At 46.8% G+C, this 17,997-nt stretch overlaps 1 protein-coding gene across 1 annotated transcript; it reads left to right on the top strand.

The window, feature by feature from the left end:
- The first annotated feature begins 10,468 nt into the window (after nt 1-10,468).
- LOC146712838 (P2Y purinoceptor 14-like) lies at nt 10,469-17,795 on the top strand. The gene is made up of 4 exons (XM_085444728.1): nt 10,469-10,547; nt 15,797-15,911; nt 16,017-16,276; nt 16,691-17,795. The coding sequence occupies exons 2-4, from the start codon at nt 15,807-15,809 to the stop codon at nt 17,334-17,336; spliced, it is 1,011 nt and encodes a 336-aa protein (XP_085300854.1). The 5' UTR covers nt 10,469-10,547; nt 15,797-15,806; the 3' UTR covers nt 17,337-17,795.
- The last annotated feature ends 202 nt before the right edge of the window (nt 17,796-17,997 follow it).

Raw genomic sequence — 17,997 nt, 5'->3', positions numbered from 1 at the left:
CTGGTTGGGCAAACTCCCATGCACCCTCAAGTATTCTCGAGAGGATTAAGAGCTGGTCCAGTGTTCCGCGACCAGGACGAAAACCGCATTGTTCCTCCTGTATCCGAGGTTCGACTAGCGGACGAACTCTCCTTTCCAGCACCCTGGCATAGACTTTCCCAGGGAGGCTGAGGAGTGTGATCCCCCTGTAGTTGGAACACACCCTCCGGTCCCCTTTCTTAAAGATGGGGACCACCACCCCGGTCTGCCAGTCCACAGTTACTGCCCCTGATCTCCACGCAACATTGCAGAGGCGTGTCAACCAGGACAGCCATACAACGTCCAGAGCCTTCAGGAACTCGGGGCGGACCTCATCAACACCAGGGGCTCTGCCACCAAGGAGTTGTTTAACTGCCTCAGTGACCTCGCCCCCGGAAATTGGCGGGTCATTCCCCTCATCCCCAGACTCTGCTTCCTCCTCGGAAGACATGTCAGTGGGATTAAGGAGGTCCTCGAAGTATTCCTTCCACCACTTGACAATTTTCTCAGTCGACGTCAGCAGCGCTCCGCCAGCACTATACACAGTGCAGGTAGAGCACCGCTTTCCCTTCCTGAGACGCCTGACGGTTTGCCAGAATCTCTTCGAGGCAGTCCGAAAGTCTTTTTCCATGGCCTCTCAGAACTCCTCCCACACCCGAGTTTTTGCTTCAGCCACTGCCCGAGCCACATTCCGCTTGGCCTGTTAATACCTGTCGGCTGCCTCCGGAGTCCCACAGGCTAACCAAGCCCAATAGGACTCCTTCTTCAGCCTGGTGGCTCCCTTCACCTCTGGTGTCCACCGTTTGGTTTGGGGATTATCACCTTGGCAGGCACCAACCACCTTGCGGCCGCAGCTCAATGCAGCAGCTTCGGCAATGGAGCCGCTGAACATTGTCCATTCGGACTCAATGTCCCCAGTCTCCCTCGGAATGCTGTTGAAGCTCTGCCGGAGGTGTGCGTTGAAGATCTCGCGAACTGGGGCCTCTGCTAGACATTTCCAGCACACCCTCACTACGTGTTTAGGTGCACCGGGTCCGTCCAGCGTCCTCCCCCGCCACCTGATCCAACTCACCACCAGGTGGTGATCAGTTGACAGCTCAGCCCCTCTCTTTACCCGAGTGTCCAGAACATACGGTCGCAGGTCTGGTGATACGATTACAAAATCGATCATTGACCTACGGCCTAGAGCGTCCTGGTGCCACGTGCACTTATGGACACTCTTATGTTCGAACAGGGTGTTCGTTATGGCCAAACTGTGATTAGCACAGAAGTCCAATAACAAAGCACCGCTCGGGTTCAGATCAGGGAGGCCGTTCCTCCGAATCACGCCCCTCCAGGTCTCACTGTCGTTACCCACGTGAGCATTGAGTTCCCCCCCCCCCCCCCCCGGAACTCTAAGAAGGCTAGGTACTCCAAACTGCCACTCGGCACATAAGCGCAGATGACAGTCAGGACCCGTTCCCCGACCCTAAGGCGCAGGGAACAAACCCTCTCATCCACCGGGAAAAACCCCAACGTACCGGCAGCAAGCCGAGGGGATATTAGAATACCCACCCCAGCTTCCCCTGCCACTCTTGCCCCTTCTCCCAGGCGAAAGCGACGTCCACGCGGCCGTCAGTTACCGGCAGATTCTGTGAGTCAGGAACGCAGTGTTTTTTCTGCTCCATCTGAGCGTGCATTCATGAACACTCTGTCAGTTATTCCTGAGTCTAGTAATTCAATGCCAGTTAACTCTGGGTTATTCAAATGTGAAAAGAGTAATTCAGAAATGGTTAATTCTTTGTCAGATACTCCAAGGTCCGTTAACACCTGCTCTGAGGATTTAAAGGACTGCTTTCATTCTGCCTCTCCCGAGTCCTGTGTTATACTACCCAGGGCTTTTAATCTGAAAGCTGAAAATAAGGAACACTATCTACTGGAAGCTCAGTTAGCCGCCCGGCCAGAAGGTCAGTTAGCCGCCCGGCCAGAAGCTCAGTTAGCTGCCCGGCCAGAAGCCCAGTTAGCCGCCTGGCCAGAAGCTCAGTTAGTCGCCCAGCCAGAAGCTCAGTTAGCCGCCCGGCCAGAAGCTCAGTTAGCCGCCCGGCCAGAAGCTCAGTTAGCCGCCCGGCCAGAAGCTCAGTCTCCCACTCCACCACCATTGTCATCACAACCATTATGTCAGTCACCCTCAGTTCAGCCTCCTGTTCAGCAGCTGGAGGGCCCGAGGAGCCCGTCCAGTCGCCAGCCGCATCCTCATCATCTTCGCCTGGTCCAGCCCCCGCAGCTTCATCATCTTCGCCTGGTCCAACTTCAGCTCCACCCACGCCGTCGCCTGGTCCAGCTTCAGCTCCACCCATGCCGTCGCCTCGTCCAGCTTCAGGTCCCCCCACGCCGTCACCTGGTCCGGCTTCAGCTCCACCCACGCCGTCGCCGGGTCCGGCTTCAGCATCCTCTTCGGCATCCTCATCAGCGTCACCTGGTCCGGCTTCAGCATCCTCTTCGGCATCCTCATCAACGTGGCCTGGTCCAGCCTCCGCAGCTTCATCCTCGCCTGGTCCAGCCTCTGCAGCTTCATCCTCGCCTGGCCCAGCCTCTGCTTCAGCTTCATCCTCATCTGCCTCGCCTGGTCCGGCCTCCGCAGCTTCATCCTCGCCTGGCCCAGCCTCTGCTTCAGCTTCATCCTCGTCTGCCTCGCCTGGTCCGGCCTCCGTGTCTTCATCCTCGTCTGGTCCAGCCCCCGCATCAGCTCCAGCATCGCCTGCAGTGGCCTCCTCTTCAGCGTCACCAGTTTCGTTTGGCCCAGCCTCCGCCTCGGCTTCTGCCTCGTCTGGTCCAGCCTCCGCCTCGGCTTCTGCCTCGTCTGGTCCAGCCGCCGCCTCGCCTGGTGCCGCAGGGATCACGCCACCTTCAGCTCCCAAACTACCGCCTCAACATCATCAAACATTTGTCAGGCCGCTTGTTGGGCATCATCACCACCGTGGCCGCCCTCCGGACTTCTGTTGCCACCCCCGCCTTCTGCGTGGACTACACGCCGCCACTGCCTTTCGCGTGGCTGGCCTCCAGACCTGCATTCGCGCCGCCGTTGCCGTCCGCACAGTCGGCCCCCGGACCTGCATTCGCGCCGCCATTGCCGTCCGCATGGTCGGCCCCCGGAACAGTTTCCGCGCCGCCGTTGCCATCCGCACGGTCGCCCTCCGGAACTGTTTCCATGCCACTGCCTACTGCGTGGCCGGCCTCCGGACCTGCCCCACTGCCGCTGCCATTCGCATGGTCGGCCTCCGGAACTGAACTGTTTTGGCTTCCTGCGCTGTCGGCCCCCTGAACTTGGCCATCTGGGCCTTTTTTGGACTCTGTCCCTCCGTCCTGGGCCCCCTCCGCCCGCCCTGGTCGGGTAGTTTTCTGTTTTGGTTTTGGTCCATTTTTGTGGTTCTGCTGGGCTGTCTGGAGCCAGCCCTTGAGGGGGGGTACTGTGGAGACACGGGGACCTGAGCTACTAATGGTGGTGAAGTAGATAACTGCACGGAAGACTGAACTGAGGGCGTCTGCACTGGCACAGGGGACTGAACTGATGTCTGTTGTAACGGTGGTGGTGAGAGTGGAGTAGGCGGTGGAGTTGATGACTTCACAGGAGACTGAACCAGAGGTGAGTGCACAGGAGACTGAGCTAGAGGTGAGTGCACAGGAGACTGAGCTAGAGGTAGTAGTGATAGTTGGGGGGAAAGTGGAGCTGGTGATTGAGTGGATGACTGTGCTAAGGGAGGCTGCACTGGGGACAATGGAGACTGCACTGGGGACACTGGAGACTGCACTGGGGAAAGCTGAGATGCAGGAGACTGCAGTGACGGTTGTGGTGGAGGTGTAATGGGTGGAGGAGCAGCTGAATTGGCTGCGGGTCGGATGGCTAATGGCTCAGTGTCTTAATGGCAGGGCTATAGGTTGAATGACTCGCTGAGTAGCAGCCTGAATGGCTGAGTGTAGTGATGGTTGTGGCGGAAGAGAAACAGGTGGTAGTGTGGAAGATGGAGCTAAGGGTGACTGAGTGGCAGACCGAACTGATAACTGAAGCGATGGTAGAGGTGAAAATGGAGCTTGTGGTGGAGTTAATGGCTGTGCTAGCGTATCAGATCGCTCTCCCCGGGTAAGTCTGCTGGGTCCATATTGTGGTCGCGTCGTACTGTCATGAATCGCTGTGCGGCAGGCAGGAGTTGGACCCAAAATGCAGGACTCACAGACTCGGGGGGGGGGGTGAACTCAAAACACAGTTTTATTTGCTGGCAAGGAAAAGACATACAAACTAAACTAATCTAAACTGGGAACAACAAACTAAAACTCACAAGGAGACACAGGGAGATCCACACAGCACGAGAGACGACGCGACACTGACTCAGAGAAACACAGGGTTTAAATACACTGGGAAGTAACAAGGGGAATGAGACAAAGAAGGAGGGCACAGCTGGGAGAAATCAGGACTGACGAGACAAGCAAAGCAGGACGCATTCACATAAGACACGGACCATCAAAGTAAAACAGGAAGTTTCACACAGAGACGCGAACTCGACACAGTGGAGACAGCAACTAAGAAACACAGAGACATAAACCATAAGGCAGAGGACTCTAAGAACCGAGAGACACAGAAGCGAACTCAAACATGCAGACACAGACTACACAGAACAGAGGGGACACAGAGAAACATGAAGGGCAAGGGATCGAAACTAGAAACCATAGAATAACTCACACAAGTACAATAATACAAACATCACAAAGAACTAAAAACGCTGGATCAGGAGACCCAGGACTGTGACATCAGGTCCCCATAAGGAGAATCATGTGCTAACGGCTGTCTAAATGACTCGGGTAAAGTTTGTAGCCTGCGTGCTTGTTGTTTTTGTCTGCTTCCACTTGTCTTTGCACTAGGATGATGTCGGCGTAAATGTGCAGTCATATTCGTTGTGTTCCCACTAGTGCTGTCAGTGTTAATCTAGTTAAAATGACATTAACGCCATAACACAGCCAATCTTAGTTAACGAGTTACCGCGGATCGGCCCGTGCGTGGGGCTGGACGGCGTCAACACGTTAACAAGCTAACTGCGCTAACGCACTAGTTCCCACCAATTGAGCACTGCGTGGCACATCCGACATACTGTTTTACTTTTGTCCATGACGCACTTACCTTCAGGGTCATGCTTCACATGAAAACCAAAATAGTTCCAAACGCCAGATCTGAATGAGGGTGGGGGAGGTTCAATTTGCCATGTTACAACGAGCTGTCTTGCTAGCTTGCGTTGCGCTCAGTGGCTCTGCACTCAACAGTGCAGCCTAGGCGGAGTAGTCGAATGCAGATCCACTGAGCGCTCAACACAGACAGCATCGTCAGAAGAAAAGTTGATAAAATAAATAAAAAAATTTGTATTGTTCGGTTCATATGCGTACCGAACCGAAAGCATTGTATCGAACGGTTCAATATCGATACATGTAATGTGGTACTTTAACCCATAATTTCATTTGGGATTAATAAAGTATTTTTGATTCTGATTCTTCATTCATCTGAGCTCCTGTCACCTTTTAGCTCAGTGGTTTTCAGTTGTTTGACTTGTGAGGGTGAAGGTGAGGGCCAGTGAAGTGATTAAAGGGGTAGGTGACAGAGTTAACTCAGACAAAATCTGGGATCTGCTCCCTATGATATTCTCTAGTGAAGGTACCGGATTGATGGCACCTTCAACAAGTTAAAGGATTGCAAAAAAAGTTGATTCTGTTCATCTCGACGTGCTGTTTTCAGCTGAAGAAACATCATCATTTATTCAAGTGACTTCTTCAGTCTCAGGTGGTTTCCCCAACCTTATAACCACACTGTGACCAAAATTGTTGTAGATCGGGTTCCCTGGCACAAACATAGTAATATAGTGTACACTGTTTAGTGTCAGAAGCCCACATAGCAGACAGGTCTGGCCCGGTATCAGAGCTGGTGTCAAACTGCTGGCTGATTTCTGGCATCGTAAGTGGTATGTCATCCTGATGTGGGCCAGGTCTGGCAAACCAGATCTGGGCCACCAAAGGGCCGTCATTCTTTGCGGTATGTGGGCCACGTGTAAGCACATTGTGTAGGCCAGGTCCGGGCCATACCAATTTTGCTATGTGGGGGAGGCTATAGTTCCTGACAACTGGATAAAATGAGCACCGCAAAAGCCCGAAAAAAGTAAAGAGGACAAAGATAACTTCATTAATTAAATTCTCATTAATAAAGTTAAAAACTATTTCACACAAGGGTTTCTTGGTTGAATAACAAATTATATACATTTAAGAGTATGTCCTGCAGCTTTTAGATGCATTCTTGTTCCAACACACCTGAATCAAATGAAAGGCTTGGTTCCACATTTGATGGCACACTGAAGAGGTAATTCAACCATCTGATTGAATGTATCGATATTGAACCGAGCTGGCCCCAGTGTAATTCAACCTGCCAACACGGACGATGATGCAGTTCTACACTGCAATCATCGAGTCCATCCTCACCTCCTCCATCACCGTGTGGTACGCTGGAGCCACTATCAGGGACAAACAGAGACTGCAGCGTGTTGTGCGCTCTGCTGAGACATGAACAATAACCATATGACTGTACCCGCCACTAACACATGACCCTACGCTGTGTCACTGCATCATTCCATGTTTGGCACTGATCACCACCTGCACTCATGTATATATCTTTCAACGTAGCACTCTTAATTCTTATTCTCATGTATATATCTCATGTATATCTCATGCACATATCTTTCCACGTAGCACTTTTAATTCTTATCCCTACTTTTATTTTATTTTATTTTTTTTCCATGTCTATTTAAGTGCTATTTATGACACTATGTTTGCACTGAAGCACCGCAGCAATTTCCTAATGTTGTAAACCTGCTCAACATTTGGCAATAAACCCCATTCTGATTCTGATTCTGATTCTGATTCAGCTGTGTTGGAGTAGGGATGCATCTAAAAGCTGCAGGACAGTATGGGCTCAAAATGTGGACATAAATATTTTGTACTTGTAAATCGGTTTTGTACTTGTAAATCAGGATTTGTATGTGTTAAAAAAATTTGTGTGTGTGTAAAAAAAAGTTCAAGTTCAAAAAAAGCGCCCCTCCGACAGCCAAACCCATCTGTTCTCTGATTGGATTGTTACATTTGTGATTGACATGACATTGACCAATCAGATGAAAGGAAGAAAAATAGGGTCAAAATTTGTACTTCTAACTTGCAGGGGTTTGTTTTGGCTAAGTACACACACAAATCTTTTTACGCACGCACAAATTTTTTTACACATACAAATCTTTTTTACGCACACACAAATTTTTTTTACACATACAAATCTTTTTTACACACACACAAATTTTTTTTACACATACAAATCCTGATTTACAAGTACAAAATATTTATGACCACATTTTGAGCCCATACAGGACTAGGGATGGGTACCGGTGTCTGGTGCCATGATGGCACCGGTTCTGACATAAACGGTAGTAACCAGACCGAAAAGCAGCGCACATTTCGGTGCTTTATTTCGGTGCTTTTTTTTCCTGAGCTGTGATACACTTCTAGCCAATCATTTTACGTTTCCGAGGATAGTAGGCGGGTCCGGGTACGTACGTTCTTTTATGCAGAGCTACAGATTAAAAATGCCCAAGGCGAAGCGGTCGAAAGTCTGGCTGTACTTCACAGCAAAATATGCAAACTCAGCAGCCTGCAACAAGTGCTTTAAGCTGATACTGTGATACTGTCAAAGGAGGTAACACCTCGAATCCGATGAAACACCGAGAAATGCGCCATATTTGATGGCAGCAGCAGCCGTTCTTCTCTGCGTGAGTAGCTTAATGTTGTTCGTGTGTAATTTACGTTGAGTAGGCTAACCACGTTATTACATTAATGCACGTAAGGTGAACTAGCAAACATCATCATAGCTACACAGTGTTGGGGAGTAACGGAATACATGTACCGCCGTTACGTATTTAAAATACAAAATATGAGTAACTGTATTCCGTTACAGTTACCGTTTAAAAAGGTGGTATTTAGAATACAGTTACTTTGTTGAAATAAATGGATTACACGGCGGTACTTTCCTGTTTCATATTGTCGCAGGTCAGGACTGTTTCGATTTTGTTTGACAGCTACATTCTGTAGTTCCAGGCGGCAGCGTTGCGGTTGCCATGGTTACAGGGGGACGCTCTGCGTGTTTCCTGGGTGAGAGGCCTTTTTGTTGTTGTGCTAAGCTAATAGGCAGAATGCTACAGGCATAGCCCTAAAGAATGTAGCCTCATGGGCAGTGTAGTCCGTGCTGCAGGGAGAATGGACTGCCATACTCGTTATGTGTCTGTGAGCGCAAGGTGGAAGAAAAAGGAGAGTCGAAAAGTACGAGTTGTCATCGAGCAAAAACGGGAGCTGGAAGCATGTAAATATAATAATAACCACTGCAGCCAAGAAGAGAGCCTGATGAGCCCAGTTGTAAGTCATCTATTAAGACTCGACTTTACGCTGTGTTTGTGTTTTCCTCCGAAACAATAAGTTCTGTTGGAGCAACCTTTCAACGCTTCTCTCTGTCTCTCGCAAGCAGAGTTGACCCAGACAACAAAGTAAAGCCATTTTTCGGCTACAAGCCCAACAAGGAACCCGTATTAGTCAGAGGTCCCTTTAATACGGTTCGGAGCCGCGGACCTTCAGTAATAGTAATAAATCACACAGCAATAGTACATTCACGTAGTTGTAAAATGCATGATAATATATTAAGTAATCCAAAGTATTCAGAATACATTACTCTCATTGAGTAACGTAACGGAATACGTTACAGAATACATTTTAGGGCATGTATTCTGTATTCTGTAATGGAATACATTTCAAAAGTAACCTTCCCAACACTGTAGCTACATGCGGCTGTCTTCTTGTTTGATGGCAGATACTCCCTTCACCCTGGCCAAAAAGGCTAAAATGACCAAAGAAAAAGAGGGAAACAGCTAAACATGAGAGGTTTTTGGACAAAGTTTGTTTTTTTTCCATTGTTTAAGCACTGCTTCCAGCTAAGAGTGATGCCATATATGCCCCATAGCTGCAGAAAAGGCTAACATTGTTATCTTTTTACAAAAAATCAGCTGAATATGAGAGGTTTTTGAACCAATTTTGTGTTCTCCATTCTTTAAGCACCGGTTTGAGCACCGTTTGAGCACCGGCACCGTTTCAAAAGTACCGATTTGGCACCGGTATCGGATAAAACCTAAACGATACCCATCCCTATACAGGACAGTAGCTCTCAAGGACTGGAGCTGGAGACTGTTGGAATTAATTTTTATCTGTAAGGCTAATATCTCATAATTTGCATCACATACAGTATTTGTATTTTATTCTTTACTGCACACAGTATATTGTAGAGCAGTTGTGCCCACTCTGATACAAGCAGACACAACACTTTCTCACAACTCCCTCACAGGAATGTGGCCTCAATCATGAATCTGCTGTTATGATATGCACTTTGTCCACTTCTTTAACTCTACAGGCCTGACTGGAGGGCAAGAGGTGGTTGCCATGGTAATGGGAGCGTTGCTAGCAGAAGGTTAAATCTCTATATAAGAAGATGCCCAGAAAGCTGCAGAAGAAGAAACGTGAGCATGTATCAGACCTAAGACACCTTCAACTGATTCCACCAATCATGCTAACATTCTGTTTCTGTGACCCGCAATACAGTTACAATACAGAAGGTCCCTGGTGCTGTGTAACAGTAATTTTAAATTGTAACAATTTGATAATGATTCGTGAAAACGTTTAATTGGAGGAAATTAGTCTTCTCTCATGAAAAAAAACCTAACAAGATTCCTGTTTTATACATTTTAAATATAAAAATCAGTTGATGCATATTTTAGACACTGATATCTATAAATGTTTTTTTTTCTGAATTAATGGATTTGGATGAGGAGGGGAAATGGTCGTTGGTTAATGATGGGAAATGGTTTTCTCCAGTGCGTTCATAGTTTTTGGATCAGCATTCAAGGCAGCTGTGGCTCACGAAGCAGAGTGTGTCATCTACCAATCAAAAGGTCAGTGGTTTGATCCTTATTGATCCACATTGTACACTGGAGTTTCTTTAAAAACTGAACCCAGATTTACATCAGCCTCATTGCATCCATTGGCCAGCACCATCAATCGATTGACCTTTGAGCTGAGGAAATATTTGAGTTGTTCAGAAAGTCTTGGGATCCATGACACTTGTTTCAGATGCAATCTAAATTGGCTTCAGGTGCTGTCTCATGTTAGCTGTAGTGATGAAGAGGTGAAGGACATTAGTAAAAAATCAATCAGTGTCAATAAAGTGAGTCAGTGCTAAAATAAGAAGTGTAGCAGCAGCTGATCAGAGAATGACTCGACTCTTTTGGACACGTGTCGTGTCAGTTTAACAGTGAAGACAAAGAGGAAATAGGCCAGTGTGCAGGGCAGCAGTGATGTCACTGTGCATTTCCTTAGTTACAGTGGTACCATCACACTGAGAACGGCTGAAGCAACTTTTCCTCCTCGCAGCAGAACCAGAGGTGAGTCCTGATGGTGTCTGATTCTCACATTTAATACTGACAGAAAAACTAAATAAGATCATTTTAAACCAGTCCTGATTTAAGGAACAAAAGTAATTGGGTTAGTGTTTTGGAAGCTAATCTGGACATACGATTACAAGTCTCTTATTGACTAAGGTTCGTGGTGTCCTGGTGCCAGATGCATGGACAAACAACCTTACGCTCAAACATGATAATGTTGTTTAGAACATACTGTGACTAACACATCATTATATTTAGAAAAAAATCAGGAAGGGGTCAAATACTTTTTCAGCACAATATAAAACCTGTTTAACACAAGTTATCAGCAAGTCAGGTTACAAGAGACGATCGATCATTGTGTGTTTTCTGATTTACAGTGATGCCATTAAACCACCAAGGCTTTATGACTTACAAAAATTTAAATTCTAACTAACTTTTAACAACTAATCAGGAAGTTACGTGTCTGAGTTTTCTGTGCAGCAGTTTCAGTGGTCATAAACAGGAAAGACAACAGGGTTGAGGTTAGAGCTGCGCTGTGTCTTTTATCAGAATCAGAATCAGAATCAGAAAGGGTTTTATTGCCAAATGTTGAGTGGGTTTACAACATTAGGAAATTGCTGCGGTGCTTCAGTGCAAACATACTGTTATAAATTACACTTAAATAGACATGAAAATAAAAATAAGAATAAGAATTAAAAGTGCTAATAAGAATTAAAAGTGCTAAGTAGATAGATAGATAGATAGATAGATAGATAGATAGATAGATAGATAGATAGATAGATAGATAGATAGATAGATAGATAGATAGATAGATAGATAGATAGATAGATAGATAGATAGATAGATATGTACATGATATATACATGAGTGCAGGTGGTGATCAGAGCCAAACATGGAATGATGCAGTGAACACAGCGTAGGGTCATGTGTTAGTGGTGGGAACAGTCATATGGTTATTGTTCATGTGTCCAACAGCAGAGGGGAAGAAACTGTTCTTATGGCGAGAGGTTCTGGTGCGAATGGACCGGAGCCTCCTGCCTGAGGGGAGCAGGTCAAACAGACTGTGTCCAGGGTGAGAAGGGTCAGCTGAGATCCGAGCTGCACGCCCCAGTGTCCTGGAGGTGTACAGGTCCTGCAGAGATGGGAGTCTGCAGCCAATCACCTTCTCAGCAGAGCGCACAACACGCTGCAGTCTCTGTTTGTCCCTGATAGTGGCTCCAGCGTACCACACAGTGATGGAGGAGGTGAGGATGGACTCGATGATTGCAGTGTAGAATTGCATCATCGTCCGTGTTGGCAGGTTGAATTTCTTCAGCTGCCTCAGGAAGTACATCCTCTGCTGGGCTTTCTTAATGACGGAGGTGATGGTGGGCTCCCACTTCAGGTCCTGGGTGATGGTGGTACCCAGGAAGCGGAATGAGTCCACAGAGGTGATGGGGGTGTCAGTCAGGATGATGGGGGGGAGTGGAGCTGTGTGCGTCCTGAAGTCCACAATAATCTCCACTGTCTTCTGGGCATTCAGCACCAGGTTGTTGTGGCTGCACCAGGACACCAGACGTTCAACCTCCCTCCTGTAGGCAGACTCATCCCCGTCCGAGATGAGTCCAATAACGGTAGTGTCATCTGCAAACTTGATTAGCTTGACAGACTGGTGGGTGGAGGTGCAGCAGTTGGTGTACAGGGAGAAGAGCAGAGGAGAAAGAACACAGCCCTGAGGGGAGCCGGTGCTGATGGTCCGGGAGTCCGAGACATTCTTTCCCAGCCTCACGTGCTGCTTCCTGTCCGTCAGGAAGTCAGTGATCCACCGGCAGATGGGATCAGGCACATTCATCTGGGAAAGCTTGCCTCGGAGATGGTCTGGAAGGATGGTGTTGAAGGCAGAGCTGAAGTCCACAAACAGGATCCTGGCGTAGGTCCCTGGGGAGTCCAGATGCTGCAGGATGAAGTGTAGGGCCATGTTGATGGCGTCATCTACAGACCTGTTGGCTCTGTATGCAAACTGCAGGGGGTCCAGGAGGGGGGCCGTGAGGGTCTTGAGATGGGAGAGAACTAGGCGCTCAAATGACTTCATGACCACAGATGTCAGAGCCACGGGTCTGTAGTCATTTAGTCCAGTGATCCTAGGTTTCTTGGGGACAGGGATTATGGTAGAGGACTTGAAGCAGGTAGGCACATGACATGCCTGCAGTGAGGAGTTGAAAATGCCAGAAAATACTGGGGCCAGCTCGTTTGCACAGTGTCTGAGGGTGGCAGGAGACACACCGTCTGGGCCAGGAGCTTTTCGAGCATTCAGACTCTTAAACTGCTTCCTCACATCTGCTTCATGAATATGAAGAGTTGTGGTGGGAGGAGGTGGTGTGAAATCCTCTTTTGTGTGGGGTGAGGAGGGGGGTGTTGTAGGTGAACAGTTTGAAGGTGGTGATGGCTCTATGGAGGGGGGAGAGGTGGGGGAATTAGTGTCCAAAGTGCCTCTATTGTTGGGGCCGTTGGAGGTGTGAAGGCTGCCTGATGGCTCGTCAAAACGGCAGTAAAAGTCGTTTAGGGTGTTGGCTAAGAGCAAGTCATCAGTGGAGTGGGGGGTTTTAGGCTTGTAGTTTGTGATATTCCTAAAACCTTTCCACACAGAGGCCGAGTCATTCTCTGAGATCTGCTGCTGCATCTTCTCAGAGTGCTGATGTTTAGCAATGTCCACTTCTTTAGTGAACCTGTACTTGGCCTCTCTGTAGCAGTCCCTGTCTCCGCTTCTGAACGCCTTTCTCTTTTCCAGCCACAGCTTTTTGAGTTTAGGAGTAAACCAGGGTTTGTCATTGTTATAACTCACCCTGGTGCGTAATGGCACAATGCTGTCCTCACAGAAGTGGATATATGAGATGACAGTGTCCGTAAACTCGTCCAAGCTGTTAGAAGCAGCCTTTAATGTGTCCCAGTCTGTGGTCTCCAAACACGTGCGAAGCTCCTCCACAGCCTCGTTGCTCCACAGTTTTTTGGTCCTCACGACAGGTTTGGAGAGCTTCAGCCTCTGTCTGTACACGGGGATCAGGTGGATCATGACGTGGTCAGAAAGTCCGAGTGAAGCGCGGGGCACCGCACGATAGGCCCCGCTGATCGTGCTGTAACAGTGGTCTAATGTCCTCTCCTCTCTGGTCGGGCATTTAATATACTGCTTGTATTTGGGAAGCTCATGGCTCAGATTGGCTTTGTTAAAGTCCCCAAGAGCAATAATGAGGGAGTCCAGGAATGTCCGCTCCATGTGCAGTATCTGCTCCGCGAGTGCGCACTGAGCTGCCTGCGCATCCGCATCTGGCGGGATGTAAACAGCGGCCAGGATGAATGAAGCAAACTCCCGCGGAGAATAAAACGGTTTGCAGTGAATAAAAAGGTATTCCAGAGAGGAAGAGCAGTGCTGAGCAATCATTGTTACGTCTGTGCACCAGCCACTATTAATGTAGAAGCAGACACCTCCACCTTTGGTCTTACCAGAGAGAGAGGCTTGCCGGTCCGCGCGTAGCAGATGAAAGCCCTCCAGCTTGAGCGCGCAGTCCGGGATGTCCTCACAGAGCCACGACTCCGTAAAACATAAGACACAGGAGGAGGCAAAGTCTCTGTTCATGCTTCTCATCAGGGCCAGTTCGTCTATCTTATTCCTGAGTGAGCGTACATTGGAAAGGAAGATCCCAGGAAGAGCAGTTCACAGTCCGCGTTTCCTCAGACGCACGAGTGCGCCGGCTCGCTTACCTCTCTTTCGGCGTCTCACTTTCCTGATCAGAGTCTGCAGTAAATCTGCCGCAGATGCGACAAATATTGGAAGTAAATCCCCAGGTGTTGTAGTCCTGTAGTTAAGAAGCTCTTCTCTGGTGTAAGAATATCCAGAGGAGTGCCCAGACACAGAAGTTATGCACAAAAACAAGACAGAAGTAATGCACTGAAGCACCAGGGCATCCATACGCGGCGCCATCTTGGATATGGTTTACAATTTAACCTGGAAGACATAACAACAGAAGTAACTTTTCATCATCACAAAAAACTGCAGAGGGATACGTTAAATACAGGTCCAGCTGGATTCTCAGACTCACATCTTTTGTGCTTCTGCTGATTTAAAAAAATGACAATTATCATTTTTAATAGTTCCTGACATGTGGAGCAAAAACAATCAATGATTAATAACACAGCTGAGTTCAGCGTTCAAGAGATGTCAATCCAGCATCATGATAAAAAATACTTTTAGTTAACTGAGCATGCAACCTCAAAGTTCATCTGTTCCAAGTAATTAGTTTCTCTCTGGTCCCAGTGTGTACCCTCTCGTTTCCCACCCTCTCATTATCCTGCCTGTATTTAAGTTAAGTGTTTCTAGTTTCTATTTTTTTTTAGCTTTGTATGTTTGTGCTTTAGCGTTCAGTATTAGAGTAATTAAAGCTGCCTCTTTTAGTTCACTCCCTTTGTTTCCAAGTCCTGCTATTGGGGCCTAGCTCTGCCTGCCACACAGTCATCGTGATAATTTCAATGTCAAAGTCAATTTTACTTATATTGCACATTTCATTCTTTAAAGGAATTAAAACAGCAAAACAAAACATTGAAATATATAAACTTGCAGGCAATTCGAGTAAATTCCTTTAACTTGATATCCAAGCTCATTGGAGTCCAGGAGGCCTGCCATGACTGCCCTTCACCGTCAGGCCTGGTGTCAGTACCATGTGCACTGGAACGTGAACATATAGAGAAACGTTATGTTCAGCGATGAGTCCAGGTTCTGCCTACAGCTCACTGCTTCAGCTTGTGCTTAATGGATTGTCATAAGATTCATGAGAGTGTTGACTTATCTTTACTAATGAATGCTTCCTTCCACAACTAAGGTACTAATGTACAGAATGTGTGTAGGTGCATGTGTGTCTGTGCGTTTCCAGCCATACCATACATAGACATACGACCTTTCAATGAACTTAACGTGTGTGTATGAGCTATGCTCAAAAAGCAGAAGCATCTTGCTAAACTCTAAAAACAGAAACTTGCAATTGATCATATCTGAAATGAACATTTAAAGGTGTGAAATCTCGCATTTTAATAGAACAGAACAGTCTGGTTTAAAGCTATTGTATGCTTCCTTCCACAACTGCAGACTGTAACCTGTAGCACAATATCTAAAATTGTTCCAACATTAATTTAACACAACAAATTAAGAGTGAATCATTTAAAAAAATGAACCTATAAATTCAGTTTAAAAGACTGTTTTTTTAAAGTGTTTTTTTTTCCAGCACCAGAAACATGGTTCACCCCAAAAATGAAACACTGTCTTTGGACGAGAACTGTGGTAATGTCGACACATCAGCCAACCCCTTCTTTATGCTGGTCTACAGTCTGGTGTTTCTGGTAAGTTTCAAATAATCAGATTGTGGTTTTTTTTAAGGAACTGGTTCAAGGTTCTCTGTGCATCTACAAACGTCCTCTTCTCTCGTCCTCTCTGTGTCTCTACAGGTGGGTTTACCCCTCAATGGCTTCATCATGAAGTTTTACTGTTGTCGGGCTCGGCAGCAGGCATCCAGCAGCTTGATGGTCTACCTGAAGAACCTGACAGCTGCTGACTTCATGCTCTGCCTCTCTCTGCCACTGCGCATCGCCCACTACATCAGCAGCTCTGCCATGGTTCAGCTGCTTCACTGCACAGTTGGAGCTTCTGCTTTTTTCCTCAACATGTACGCCAGCATCATATTTATGGCGTACATCGCTGCCAATAGGTAAGAAACCTTTAACGTTAAATTAGAGGGGCCTCTAATTTAACCTTTTCTTGGCTTATGAAGCTTATAATTTGTTTGAAGTAATGGCTTCCTATTTAATCGCTGTGGAGGTCCAGAGGTTGAAAGCTACCAGGGCTTTAAACTGACCCCTGCTTTTCCTTTGGTGAAGATGAGGGCAAAGAGAAAAAGAAAGAAGAGAAGAGACAAAGAAAAAAAAAAGAGAGAAAAAAAGGGAAAAAAAGAAAGAAAAAGAAACCTTTAACGTAAAAACTAGATTAAGTGGTTAAGTACACACCCTGTGCTCCTGACAAAAGCATGAATGTACCTTTTTCTGGCTCAGTATTTACTTTTGCAGTTTTGGCACTGTTGTGATTAGTGAAGTTGTATTCTGCCTCCTTCCTCTTCTGTCTGCAGGTATCGGAAAATCGTACATCCTTCAGGAACTGTACGAACAGTACGAACTGCGAGAATCATCTCTGTCATCACCTGGGTTATTCTCCTGGCTCCAACAATCACTTTTATCAGCTTTTTTATCAGCTCCAAGGAACCTTTGACCTCTAATTACTGTGTTGATTCCTTTAGTTCATCAGTCAGCCTGCTGTACAAAATCCTCCACACCTTCTCTGCAATCATTGTCCTCTTGGTCTTCATATCCCTGGTCTTCTTCTACTACAGCATCTCCCGCAAGGTGTTGCAGGCACAGCAGAGGCAGCTGGCCTCCTCTGGCTCTGAGAAGCTGGTGAAGTCTCGCAGGAACATGTTGGTGCTGGTCAGCATCTTCTGCGTTTGCTTTGTCCCGTATCACCTGGTTCGTCTTCCCTTTGTGTTTCTTTCGAACAGCTGCTCTGTGGGTCGAGTTTTGTACTACCTGCAGGAGGCGGCCGCCATGGTGTCAGTTTTCAACGTCTGTCTGGACCCTGTTGTTTACTTTTTCCTCTGTAAGACTTTTCGAGCTCAGGTGAGAAAGGCGTCCAGGAGGACCAACATCCAACAAGCAAATGAGGAGAGCGAGAGCAGCAGGGAGCAGCTGGACATCACTACATCAACACCAGTGATGTAAGGCAACGTACAGCATTTTATAAAATGACGAGATTTGCTTTTGTTTTGAGAGTCCGATTAGTGAAACCAGTATCATGGATCCCCGTCCTCATGAACCGCAGGACTTCTTCTGTGCTCAGATATCAACATGAGGCTGAACTCAGCACAAACACACAGGTGTCAGTGTTGCTAGCATTTAGCTTTAGCATGAATGAAGTGAACCAGTGTGTGGGCAGATTCAAAGAAAAAATGCATATTAAATATCTGTCTCTGGAAACAGTTTTTAACATTCACACGTATCCAGAAGAGCTTTTTATCTCTCGGCAGTAATCTGTACATTTGATAATAAAAATCTTAAACTCTAAAAGGCTTGGAAATGAATTTACTGCTTTTGCTTATAAAGAAAATATCTAAGATTTCCAGGCTGGTTTGCTTCTTTACTGTTTTTCAACACAGATGTTTTCACATGTTTGTTCGGCACTGGAGCTAAAAAATAAGTAAATAAATAATGTTTTAATGTTTTTTTGGTTGTTTCAAACAATTAGTGATGGGATTTCCGGCTGTTTTTAGAGAGCCGGCACTTTCGGCTCCGAACCGGCGTTAACTGAACTTTCTTAACAGAGCTACCTAGATCACTTAAATTACTCAATTGAAAGCATGTGTGTATTGTTTGTGTATTTATA

Source organism: Copadichromis virginalis, linkage group LG3 (assembly GCF_057382275.1).
Source record: "Copadichromis virginalis isolate Kocher_CV1m ecotype Utaka linkage group LG3, C_Virginalis_male_GT1.1, whole genome shotgun sequence".
NCBI classification, from domain to species: domain Eukaryota; kingdom Metazoa; phylum Chordata; class Actinopteri; order Cichliformes; family Cichlidae; genus Copadichromis; species Copadichromis virginalis.
Note: the sequence above shows the minus strand (reverse complement) of the source record. Positions and strands in the feature narration are given on the sequence as shown.